The 13,247-nt window shown below is 43.4% G+C and overlaps 1 protein-coding gene across 1 annotated transcript in view; it reads right to left on the bottom strand.

The window, feature by feature from the left end:
• Ccdc25 (coiled-coil domain containing 25) overlaps positions 1 to 13,247 on the bottom strand; it is a 29,857-nt gene that overhangs the window by 12,946 nt on the left and 3,664 nt on the right. The window contains exons 3-4 of the mRNA XM_028758849.1: positions 8,068 to 8,107; positions 2,310 to 2,361 (exon numbers count right to left, since the gene is read on the bottom strand). Coding sequence (XP_028614682.1) covers positions 2,310 to 2,361; positions 8,068 to 8,107 — 92 coding nt within the window. The remainder of the gene's footprint in view (positions 1 to 2,309; positions 2,362 to 8,067; positions 8,108 to 13,247) is intronic.

The following is a 13,247-nucleotide window of genomic DNA, read 5'->3' as shown; positions in this document are numbered from 1 at the left end:
CAGACTGTTCTACAAAGCAAGTTCAAGACCAGCCACAGTGACCAAAAAAAAAAAAAAAAAAAAAAAAGGCAAAAGAAAAAGAAAAAAAAAGGCCAAAGTCAGGTGTGGTAGTGCATGCCTACCTATAGTCCCATCTACTCAGAAAACTGAGGTAGAAAGGTCTTTGAACCCAAGAGTTCAAGATCAGCATGGCCAACAGTGAAACTTTCTTTCAAAACAAACAAGGATTTCTAAATAAGGGTTTATAATGTTGAAGACTTGCACACAACCTAAATTCTGACAAAGTAGCTTTCCTATTAACTGTGCCACTATTATTCACTCATTACAGGCAATCAAAATAGCAAACAAGAAAACAACACAGTATCGAGTTTATAAACCACGACCTTAAAAAGTAATTTGATCAATCAGGGATACCATGGCTGTAGGCCAAGATTAAATAGTCTAAATACATCCCAGATGTACAGATAGAATAGAAACAACAGCTTAAGTTGAACTTTCAGTAACAATGTTTTGGATGGAAACCACAAGGCAGAAGGTCAAAATCATTACACTGCTGTCCTTGAGCTCTCAGCTGCGTAAAGCCTGAGCTGCAGTCTCGCAGCCTGGCAACTGCAGGCTTCTGAAACTCACAATGGTCCCAAATTAATTCATAACCAAACCCTTCTGGCATCACTTCCCATGTAGCCCAGTGATTTCACTGCAACCTCACTCTGAACACACAGCAGGTGCATGTCGCTATACAACTTGAGGGCAAGAAACACTGCCAGATGCTGCAGCTCAGATTCAAGAGACTAGTGTATAAGTTATCGTCATGGTGCTTGGAACCCAGCATTCCAAAGAGGGATCACAAGTTCAAGGCCAGCCTGCTCTACTTAGTAGGTTCCTGACCAGCTAGGACTCCACAGCAAGACTTTGTTAAATTTGTTTTTGGACTGGGCATGATGCCACGTTTTTGAATCCAGCACTCAGGAGGAAGAAACAGGTTTCTTTGAGTTTGAGGCCAGTCTAGGCTAAATAATGAGACTGTCTCAAAACAAAAACAAAATTAAAAAAAAAAATTAGTAACACTTTTTATTTATGAAAATAATGAAGAGTTTGGGTGGGTTAGGCAGAGCACAGGAGGCTGAAAGGGATCTCACCAGAGCTGGATAAATATGAACAACAGAACACAGCATCTGGGCCCACGGCAGATAAAAACACAAGTTCTCGCTTATGTAAATCAGGTGGAGAGAAAAGAGTTCCATCCTACATGAACCCCAAATAATGAAACTACCCCATTCCAAAACGTAGAATTATATTTTGTCCCTGCCTAAGTAGAAGCTGGACCCCACCTTGATCTGTAGTAACCAAGTCTGGAGATCCAGTGCCATGGTGGAGAGAGGTGGCAGGCACAGCCCTGGCCAGGCAGCCCAGGCTCATGCCTCTAGTGTAAGTCATGTTAAAACATGTTCGTACTGTCTGACATGATGGAGGAGTGGCCACTCCTACTCTGTGATTCTATGTAGTCATGAGAAAAACTAAGACACATATAAGATCACTAAGTGAAGTGTCAAGGTCATAAAAAAGGGACACTGTCATCAAAATCAGGGCAGAAGGGACAAGTGAGTGCAGTATGATATCTCACAATGGTTTAATGGAAGAGAAAAGGAACATGAATGGGGAAACTGCTCAAATCAAGTCCAGAACTTAGTTGACAGTAGTGAGTGGATTTGGCCTGCTGGTTGAGCTATCTGCCATGTTACGTGAGATGCTAGCAGCAGGGAAGCCATATGACCTTTGTAACTTTCTAAATTCTTCTAAGTCCAAAATACATTTATTTTTTAAAACATAATACATACAAGAACACCTACTATGTAGTTTAACTACTGAAAATACAGATACAAGCAAATTAGAAAAAAATGGTGGGGCTGCGTTACCAGGGCACATGGCCTCTTCGTTCCTGCATTAGCACTGCTGCTTTAGAGTGTCCAAAGACACTCTGATAACGGGGAGCAAGAGCCCTTGTCAGCCGGGTGGACTGAGTGAGTCGGAGGAGGAGAGGGCACTAGAAATAGATGTCAGCATCAACTGAATTGAGGAGGAGCGCAAGCAGGGGGACAGGTGAGGCACTGAGCTGGCTAGACAAGGTGGGGCTTCCACCTGGGAAATCATCCAGAATTTTCCATAACAATTTTCAGGGTAGGAGGAAGATATTTACTAATCTTTGACTTTGAACACATTTATTATTTAAGCAACTTAATCACACAAAAAGAATGTATGATGTTCATCTCTAAAGGAAAGGTCATGGATGCATGTTTACATTCAGTTACCTTCTGTAATCGTAGGTATACATGAGCCGAAGAGAGTTTGTCCACGTGAAACCTACAAAGAAGGAAACCACTTTTAGCAACAACAAGACAACCATGTTTTCAGCCACTTGCATTGAAAGCATCTCATTCCAAGACAGTATTCTCTAGGACTTATCATGTTTGAGGCTCCATGGAGAGTATAAGACAGTCACCATCTCCAAAGGCTGGCCAGCAACCTGGAGAGAGGCAAGAGAAACTTGAGAGTTGTGCAGCTGTGCGTGGCTATGAGCCAAGGTGAGTCAGATAATAAATATGTAACACCCTGGGTAGAATGCAGCTTCCAATGACAAGAAGAGCTATCAGTGACCAAAGGCTTTGTGGAAGAGCTGAAATTTGGCTGGTCTGACCAAAGTATGGGCCAAAAAGAAAACCAGGGCAGGAATTTCAGATAAGAAAGGATGGGAGAAGTCAGTGAAACCCCGCTGTTGCTGAACTGGAAGCTTTGCAGGACTGAGGTCTGGAGAAGAGGACAATATGGTTTCCGATACCCCCAGGTTTCAAGTGATGGCAAAACAAACAAAACCAAGTATTGAGTGCAGAATCAGAGTTAGCTCACTAAGCAGGCGACATCGTTAAATGAACCAGATGAATCAAACGAAGAATTCTTCCAACCTCACACCCTGCCACACACACACACTGATGATGACCCGGGCATCCCTGGGTGAACATAGCCTATATGGCACTGGAACTCTCTGAAAAATCATTCAGAATGCCCCATAACACACCCTCCTCCCTTTTCTCTGGAGGGAGGGCCTCACTACAAAGCCCTGGCTGGCCTGGTACTTGCTATGTAGACTGGACTAACCTTGAACTCACGGAGAATCTCCTGCCTCTGCCTTCTAAGTGCTGGGAATAAGGTGAGACACAACCTTTAATTAAATTCTTAAATTCAGGGGGTTGGGGATTTAGCTCAGTGGTAGAGCGAATGCCTAGCAAGCGCAAGGCCCTGGGTTTGGTCCTCAGCTCTGGAAAAAAAGAAAAAAAGAAAAAAATTCGCCTTTAAGCCAGGCGGTAGTGGCGCACGCCTTTGATCCCAGCACTTGGGAGGCAGAGGCAAGAGGATCTCTGAGTTGGAGGCCAGCCTGGTCTACAGAGTGAGTTCCAGGACAGCCAGGACTACACAGAGAAACCCTGTCTCGAAAAACCAAAAACAAACAAACAAAAAAAAAATTCTTAAATTCACTTTTCTTTAGCATTTGTACTGGCTAGTTTTATGTCAACTTGACACAGGCTAGAGTCACCAGAGGGAAGCTCAATTGAGAAAATGCCTCTAATAAGCTTGAGCTATAGGAAAGCCTGTAGGGCATTTTCTTAATTAGTGATTGATGTGGGAGGGCCCAGCTCATTGTGGGTAAGGCTACCTCTGAGCTAGTAGTCTTGGGTTCTATAAGAAAGGAGGCTGAGAAAGCCAATAAGCCTACTCCTCTATGGCCTCTCCATCAGCTCCTGCCTCCAAGTTCCTGTCACGTGTGAGTTCCTGTGCTCACTGCTTTTGATGGTGAATGTTATACTGAACAGTAACTGAAATAAACCCTTTCTTCTCCAAGCTGCTTTTGGTCATAGTGTTTTATTGCAGCAATAATAATCCTAACTAAGGCAGGGTTCTTATTGTCCATCAATTTAATGTAATCTTTTAAAGCTGTTATTTTTCATTCATATAATTTGGCAAATAAAGTTGATTCACTTTGTAACACACAGAGATGGGCCTAGAATTTAAGCATCAACAATGAACAAGGTTACACACAGTTGACACTGACTCTGTGACTCTGTTAACTTTAGTGGGTACTGTTCTTTTTTTTTTTTTTTTTTTTTTTTTTTTTGTTTTTTCGAGACAGGGTTTCTCTGTGTAGCCCTGGCTGTCCTGGAACTCACTCTGTAGACCAGGCTGGCTTCGAACTCAGAAATCCGCCTGCCTCTGCCTCCCAAGTGCTGGGATTAAACACTTGGATTAAATGCCCGGCGTGGGTACTGTTCCTAACAAGGTTTGGGGAAGCCTATGGAAACGGTGGTTTCCAAAGGTCTGTAGTTCCAGCAGGCAGTAGTACCAGGAGTTTAGGGTCAGCCTGGACTACTTAGGGAAAACCTATCTCAAAACCAAACAAAAACCTAAGAAAGGAAGCATCAGTGGATCCCATTACAGATTTCCCCAGGCATTTTCTTGTTATCAAGTTCTATTTTAGGTGTTAAAAGGATCACACACTCAGTACAGGATATACCAAGTTATATATATACATAATATTCAGTTATATTTAGTATGAAGACTCAGATAATGCCCCCAAAGAAGCTAAGTATCTTGTTATTAGTTCTGGATATAGAGCCATATTCAAACTTTGGGCAAATGACTTATGTTGCCTCTTATCCTTAGTCATTACTGATAGCCAAAAATGGACATTACATCATATGTGAGTCATGTTTTTCCAAGCTGTTCATGTACTCATTTGCATTCCCATGCAAAATTCATAGTAATTGTCACCTTTAGCTGAGCATTTTTCTGTCCAGAAAAATTCTTATCTTTTACAAATCTAGAAATTTTATACATCCCATTCTCCTTTCAGGATCTTAAGAAAAATATTATGCTATGAACAGACGTCAACTGAAAAGGTGCACCTGCCATTCTGGCTCCTGCTTGTTTAGTGACAGCTCTTTATTAATAACAGCTCTTCCTACACAGCAAGAGTAGCTGTATTAGATTCTGTTTTTTTCTTCAAGTTCTCCTAAATGGAATGCTCCTAAATACCAAAATAACTCAATATATGCTAACGAGTCCATCCCTATGTCATGAAAGCACACATAGGAGTAACATGGCTAGAGTGGTGGATTGAATAAGAATGGCCCCCACAGGCTCATACTGGAATGCTTAGTCACCAGAGAGTAGAATTCTTTGAAAGGATTAGGAGGTGTGGTCTTGCTGGCTTAAGTGTGTCCCTGAGGGAGTGGGCTTTGAGGTTTCAAAAGCATAAGTCAGGCCCAGTTTCTCTCCCTCTGCCAGCTGCCTGGAGGTCAGGATATAGCTCTTAGCTACTGCTCCAGTTCCATGTGAGCCACCATACTCTGCCATGGTGACAATGGACTAAACTTCTGAAACTGTAAGCAAGGTCCCAAGTAAATGCTTTCTCATATTAAGAGTTGCTGTGGTCATGGTGTCTTTTCACAGCTTGGATATGCCATCTTCAGGCTTTCATATATCTACAAAGGGCAAAGAGGCAGACAGAGGTACAGGTTTGAAATACCCACTCCTGAAACAATTCGGCACAAATGAGTTCCTGTAAAAAGTCTTTCTAGTTTTACTAAGAACCCTCACTCAGAGTTTAGAGTACGTCCACTCGTAGCCTTGCATCCTTGTCATGTCCTCATTCCTGCTCACCTTTATATCCCTAATTCAGAGACTAATGTTTTCACTAGAAGAGCAACAATTACCAGAGGGTGCAGAGGCCCAGGGAGCGGTTCAATTCCTTAAAGTGAGGTCTGTGAAAATATTATTCATTAGGCAGTCTGGGGGCAGCAAGGACACATCTTTCCTCTTTTCCTCACTTAAAAACTAATTTGCTTCTAATCACATTTAATCCTTAAAAAGTTCTTTGCTTAAAGGAACCTCAGAAGGTTTACCAGGATAGACTCAAGATGCTGAAACGGGTAAATTCTCCAAACCAGCATCAGAGAATACCAGGTTAAAACGCTGCACGGCTGATGGGCTCCCTGGAAGATCCTAAGGATTGACAGCACATGAACTGGAATGGGCCCTGAGGTGTGGGGTTACTCCAGCTTCCTTGAGTTCTCAAACAGCTTCTGAAAGTAAAAGTCAACTGTGCTGAGCTTTGGTCATTCATCCCTGAAATACTAAAGGTGCCAAAGGGAACTCTAGGTAGCTCTCAGCTTGTCGAGCCTCAATCTTAAATAAATAAACAAATAAATAACTAAAGCTGTAATTTACTAGTGTGGGCTTTAAATTAGAAATCTGTCTTAATAAACTAGAAATTCTACCTGTTTAATTTTTTTTTTTAAAAAGTTTAAGCCGGGCAGTGGTGGCACACGCCTTTAATCCCAGCACTTGGGTGGCAGAGGCAGGCGGATTTCTGAGTTCGAGGCCAGCCTGGTCTATAGAGTGAGTTCCAGGACAGCCAGGGCTACACAGAGAAACCCTGTCTCGAAAAACCAAAAAAAAAAAAAGTTTAAAATAAAAGGTATGGCAATTCAGGTGTATCTGAATATATAACCTTTTCTCTTAGGCAGCTCTGCGTCCATCTGTAGGGTAATGTACAGCACAGATGAACACAGTAACTATAGTTCTAGCACTTGGAAGACTGAGGCAAGAGAGTGAGTTCCAGGAGAGCCTGGAATAGAGTCAAACTCTACCTCGAAAAAAATAAAGGGGGACAAGAGAATAGCAGGTAACTACCTACCCACGAGGTACAGACACTGGCATCAGAGAGGCTGTAGCTGGGGATGATAGCTATTCAAAGGGGAGACAAGGAAGCGTTCACGACGAGGAAGCCTTCAGCATGCGTTTCTACGAAGGCAGCGAGTGAGTCAAGTATAAACTCTTGTTATGTGCTAGCACTAACGACCTCTCGTTCACAAAGCAGGTGAATCATTGTCCTATGGAGGTTGTAGGGCCTTCTGAAGGAAGGCCAGAATTTCCCAGTGGTACAATCTGCTTACCTGAATGAGGGGGCCCTAACTAAGCAGTGTCTAACTTGATGATACAGTTGAGTGCAGAACTAGGACACTGTGCTGGAATAGTTTTGTTTTTTTAAACCTTTCAAATTTCTCATGTTTCTGCCACTGGTTCTCAGTGTAGACTTTGGAATGACAGGAGAACATGTCCATTGAAGCCATGAACTAGAGCCCTTCATAACAAAGTAGATAAAAGTTCAAGAGACTGTTTGGGGAGCCCCCACAGATACATGGGGCTTCTGAGCAGAGTCGCATGTAAGTGGGAGCTTGAGTTACTGTCTGTAAGACAGCAGCCTGTTAAATGCTCAAGGCCACCCACCTTACTGAAAGCTGAACCAGCTCTTCTGAAAAGTGGCCATCCAACCTCACAGAACTAGTACTATAAGGAAATCAGGAGATGGGAAATCACAGCTGGAGAAAAGGTCTGTAGACAGTTACAGCAATGGGCCTGGGGCTGTGAGGGGGAAGAGGGACAGAGGCAAGGCACAGTGAACTGAACCAGGAAGAACGGTGCCCTAAGGTAAGGAAAAGCAACATCAACCATTTAGAAGCTGAGCTGGGCTTGTGAGAGCCTGGGCTGGGCCAGTAATAACCAGTGTAGACCTGTTCTGCTCATCAGAAAGGTGGGCACAGGACAACTCTGCATAGGTTGTTGTGAAATTAAATGTATTGACACTTGACAGTGTTTGGCAGTAAAGTGCTTGAAACATGTCCACTACTGCCATCATACCCAAGTAAACAGTACCTGAGAACTTCTCCAGGGAGCATGAGATCCACTGACGTGGTCAGACTGGGTTTCAGAGAGAGAATAAGCAGTGGAGGGTGAACATGGACAAGACCGCGGCTGAGAAGCTGTGCTGGGAGCCCACCCACACCCACAGGGTGAACACTGAAGAGCACAGTGACCATTCACTCAGGAACTCCAGGATCTAAAACACCATGTAGACGGACCATGTGTTTAAATTATAGGCAGCTTGTAGATAGATCACTAAGTTTGAAATCTAAATGACAATCTGAATGAAACAGAATAAAAACTGCTACTTACCAAATATCTTCAGGCCAGCCATACTTTATCAGATCTTCATCTACAGTAAGATACAAGAGGAGGGAAAAAGAAACTAAGAAAACTGTTAAGTGGAAATATATCAGGATTTTTATGTTGGGAAGGGGGGAAAAATACCATCAACCCCTACCCCTACTTCCCCTTTTCTTCTTTCTCTTCCTTAATGGAGACAACAGTGGTGAGGACTTAGAGGCTTGAAAAGACAGAATGACCACACTTACAGTCAGACAGTATACACTCCATGGTTTTTTTCATACTTCTAATCCAAAACTTGGAGAGGCTTCCTTTCAATGATCTGAATACTGAAAAAAAATCTCAGCAGCTGGGAGTCAGGAGATTCTGACTGACTGACTGACTGACTGACTGACTATAAGTTTAATGTTAATATGATTTTGTTCAAACTTTAAAATAATGGGTTACGTAGTGCTAATAATAATAAAGGTCAGGAATATAGTTCAGTGGCTACACTGTTTGCCTCCTATTCCTGAAGCCCTAAGTTTGACCCCAGCACCATGGAAGCTGTGCGTGTTCACACAGCTGAACTGACAAGAAGATCAAAACCCAGGTTATCCCTGGCCACAAAGGAGTTAAGGCCAATCTTAACTGGACTGTGTCTCTAAAGAACAAATAAACAAACAAATGGGCAGATCAAGAGAAACCTCAAAACCTCGAAGAGTATGGCTGCACACACTTGGAAAGCTGAGACTAGGGGATGGTGAGTTTGAGGGTGGCCTGCACTAAAAAGCTAGGTCAAGGTCAGCTTAGTGAGACCTTGTAAGACCTTGCCTTACAACAGTGCCGATGACAGAAGACTAAAAACAAAGAAAACAAACAAGCTGTATCCTTAAGGATATTACAAACAAGCTACATCTAAAAGGAAAGGAAAGATCATAAATGGAGATGAGGCAGCAGCAGAGAGATGGGAGAGTGAAAAGGAATTGCTCTGGGAGGTGGGAAGCGGGACTCAAGTCTTGGGAGGGATGAAGAGGAACAAGCTTCTATGGGTGGGGAACTGGTGTGTGTGTGTGTGTGTGTGTGTGTGTGTTTGTACTGTATTATCTGATATTTTAAATTGTACAAGTGGCAGGTAAGGCATTAAAGGTAAAGTCAATTAAAAACTTCCAGGAAAGCATGTGATTCGTATGTGGTGGTTTTAAATGTACCTAAGAAAGGACAGCCTACTACTGGCTAAGCTACACACAACCCTTGGGAGAGGACACTGTTGGCAATAGCTGACACTGGGGGCTTTCTGCTAGACATCAGAAATTTACTATGGGAAGTGGGAAGCTAAACAAATCACCAAAAAAAGTAAAAGGAAATACTAATAGTAAAACATTTTTAAGTGTGCTATGAATGGCTGAGGCCACCTGCTGGCTATGAAGAGCCAGCAAGACCTGCCAAGAGTTGAGCAAATACACTACTTAAAAATTCCACTTATGTTGTATTCAGTGTGGTTCTTACTTGGAAACTGCCGGGTTACTGGAAATAAATGGGTGATACCACGAATATTTCCAAAAGGAGGCTTTAAAATGCAGTTTCCTTTTGTATAAGGCTAATTTGGAGGGGCTGACAACTCCACTCAACTCTAAGTTTCCTGATGAGCAAATAAATGTTCCATATATACAATACAATGACACAAAACACCAGAGGGTTCTAGCCACCCAGACTCGCAAACGGACCCTGCATCTAGATGTGTGTCTCCAGCATACATTCTACCACAACTGTGAAGGCTTCTCAACTCAGTGCCTCAAACCACACTCACCATCTCCCTACAGCATGTGCAAGTACATAATGTAGTAACGACCAGTTTGTCCACGGTTTAAAATATGTTTTATATTTCAGAGCAGTTTTAGGTTCACAACAAAGTCAACACATGCCTTTTGTGTCTGGATGCCAGAATGCAGCAAAACCTCCACCTACGTCTTCCTAACAGAGGCTGGAATTACGTAAGCCCTCCATAAAGCGGAAACAACCACAGAAGGACAAGAGACAGGCCGAAATGTCAGGACCATCGCTAGTCCACCCATGTGAACCAGAACAGTGCAGGCCTTTAAGAAATACGTAAAGCTCCCCCACAGCCCGGTTATATAGTACAAACCCTGCATCTCTCATGAAGCAGCCTGGCTATAAGTGCTTCCCAGTGGCTGTAGTCTCACGCTCCTCCACCTCTGATGTAGTAGAAAGAAAACCACATCTGGTAGCCAATCTGCTTTCATATCCACTCTAAGTAACTATGGCTCTTGTAGCAGTGGCTTGCTGGTCAGTGTAGAACAGTAGACAGCCTCCTTTCCTCTGGGACCAGTGATATTATGGGCTACAAGGAGAAACTAAAACTTGAGTATTAATATAATATGGATGACTTACCATTAGGTCACACCTTGGTCAATGCCATACACACATTGCAATGAAAGACTGATTCAAAGCATGAGCTACTTTATTTTGCTGTGATCTGTTGTTTCTCACTTCACATAGTCTTGATCTTACCAGTTCTGCTTCATAGCACCCATTATGGACTTGTTTCATTATTGTCAAGTATCTTATTGAAGAATGGTATGTGTGCTTCTTTTAATGCATATAAACTATCAAATTCTAACTGTTGTCAATGTCAAGCTGCACCAAACTAGATACTGACAGTTTTAGAAAGAAACTGGAAAAGCAGACAAGGAGTACCAAAAGATTATACACAGACAATAGTGTGACCACCAGCTCTCAGACTGACCCCAGGGGATGTTCCCAGAGACGCAAGGTAGGAAGTGGTATCTGGGAGCTTAAGAAGCTCCAGGGATCTGCCTACCAACTAAGGAGTGCTTCTATGGGGTAAGCACTGTGTGATAGTTTGTATATACTTGGCCAGGGAGTGGCACTGTTGGGAAGTGTGGCCTTGTTGGGGTGGTTGTGTCACTGTGGGCATGGGCTTTAATACCCTAGTCCTAGCTGCCTGGAAGCCAGTATTCCACTAGCAGCCTTCAGATGGAGATGTAGAGCTTTCAGCTCTGCCTGCACCATGTCTGCCTGGATGCTGCCATGCTCCCACCTTGATGATGATGGACTGAACCTCTGAACCTGTAAGCCAGCCCAAATAAATGTCCTTGGTCATGGTGTCTGTTCACAGCAGTAAAACCCTAAGGCAGAAAAGTTGGTACCAGGGACTGGGGTATTACTGTGATAGGCCTGACCATGCGTTTGTCTAGAAGAATGTGGAGTCTGGGACTTTGGATTTGGAAAGCAGTGGAATGCTTTAAATGGGGCTTAATGGGCTATCCTAGTAAAAATATTTGTTGCTGAGAGTTTTGTTTTGTTTTTCGAGACAGGGTTTCTCTGTATAGCCCTAGCTGTCCTGGAACTCACTCTGTAGACCAGGCTGGCCTCGAACTCAGAAATCCTCCTGCCTCTGCCTCCCAAGTGCTGGGATTAAAGGCGTGTGCCACCACTGCCCGGGCGTTGCTGAGATTTCTAAGGTAAAGAGATTTAGATTAATTGCATTAACAAAGGAAGTCTCAAAAAAGCCCAGCAGAGACTCTAATTAAGTCTCATGAAGAGCGTTTTGAACAAGTGTAGGAAGCTTAGAAAGGAAAAAACATAAAATATATGGTTCAAGCATTAAAGGGGCACCAGGAAATGAAATGGAGCTGAATCCTGTGTTCTAGGAGATAACAGATTAAAGGATTTGGGGGCAGGATCCCATCCAGCTAAGTTTAGATCCAAGCATGGTAGTACACACCTTAATTCCAGAAGACAAAACCAAACAGATCTCTGAGTGCAAGGCCAGCCTGGGACAAAGTGTGTTCTAGGTGAAGAAAGCTTAAATCCAGTCATGGTGGTACACAAATTTAATCCCAGCATTACAGGAGACAGAGCCATGAAGATCTCTGAGTTCAAGGCCAATCTACAGAGCAATTTCCAGGAAAGCCAAGCTTAGGCAGTGATGGAGTTGGTGATAATATAACAGAATAAGGGGGCCATGTTCCAGGCCCAGCAAGCAGTAGAACATGACAGCTTCAACCCTGTGGCTCTGCCTTTAGAGTGAAAAATAGAAGGGACTACTGAGACAATTGATGCTGGTTAGCTGGAGCTAAGAAATTAGTGGTGATTAAGAAGAGACCAGCATCACTGAACTGAAATCTTCTGGGAAGTGTTTTCTGAGAGCACAAAGAAGCTGTGTTCCAGAGATACCCAAGGTATCTCTTGTGCTGCAGGTGTACTTGATAATGGGTAAGAGTCACCTAGGTGGTACTGGTTTTGAAGGCATCATGAATAACAGCTGAAGCTTGGCACCGTCCGAGGCCTTGGAAGGCCATTGGTGAAGGTATAGTCTCAGGTGCAGTCAATGGCCCAGGACTGAAAGGGTCATGTAAAGGATTTGAGGCTTGGTACCATGAAAGAGAGCCTATGAGAGTCTATTGGTGAAGCCTAGTTGCAGCGGAAGACCCCAGTGTATTGAAGATGCCAGTACCATGGGATGACCACCAAGAACAGCAGCGGCAGTGGAGTGGATCCAACCTGAGCGTAGAGTGCTACAGAGGGCAGAGCTGGAGAAGTGATGCCAGCCCTTTGGAGGAACCCAGATCATGTGTGGATCCCAGATGTTGAAACAAGAAGCTGTAAAATTAAAGTTGCCTTGGAGACTCCAAGATTTCGAGATGCCAGAGCCATAGGATATCTCCCGAGGAATGCTGCTAACAGGGAGTGGAACCAGCCCAGGAAAAGAAGTTTGTTGTAGTCAACAAAAAGGAGCTGGAGATTTAAAAACTGCTTTGACATCAGACATGGAGATGCAGAGTTTGGAGTTTGTCCAGTTGGTTTCCTGTCTTGATTCAAGGATTACAGTTATGTGTTTGGATGAATCTCAGACGAGACTTTGGACTTCTGACACTGTTGATACTGCTATCGACTGTGGGGGCTTTGGAACTTGGACTAAATGTACTTTTTAAATTATACTATGGCTAGATATGGCCCCCACAGACAGTTTGAACAAGCCTATGAGGGTCAGGGTGTAGAATATGAAGGTTTGTATATGATTGGCCCGGGGAAGTAGGACTGTTAGGAGATGTGGCCTTATTTGAAGTAGGTGTGTCACTGTGGGCATTGGATTTAATACCCCAGTCCTGGCTGCCTGGAAGCTAGCAGCCTTCAGATGAAGATGTAGAACTCTCAGCTTCTCC

The sequence above is a fragment of the Grammomys surdaster genome, unplaced genomic scaffold (genome assembly GCF_004785775.1).
Source record: "Grammomys surdaster isolate TR1022 unplaced genomic scaffold, NIH_TR_1.0 126219, whole genome shotgun sequence".
Classification (NCBI taxonomy): domain Eukaryota; kingdom Metazoa; phylum Chordata; class Mammalia; order Rodentia; family Muridae; genus Grammomys; species Grammomys surdaster.
This window is presented reverse-complemented; position numbering and strand designations above follow the sequence as displayed.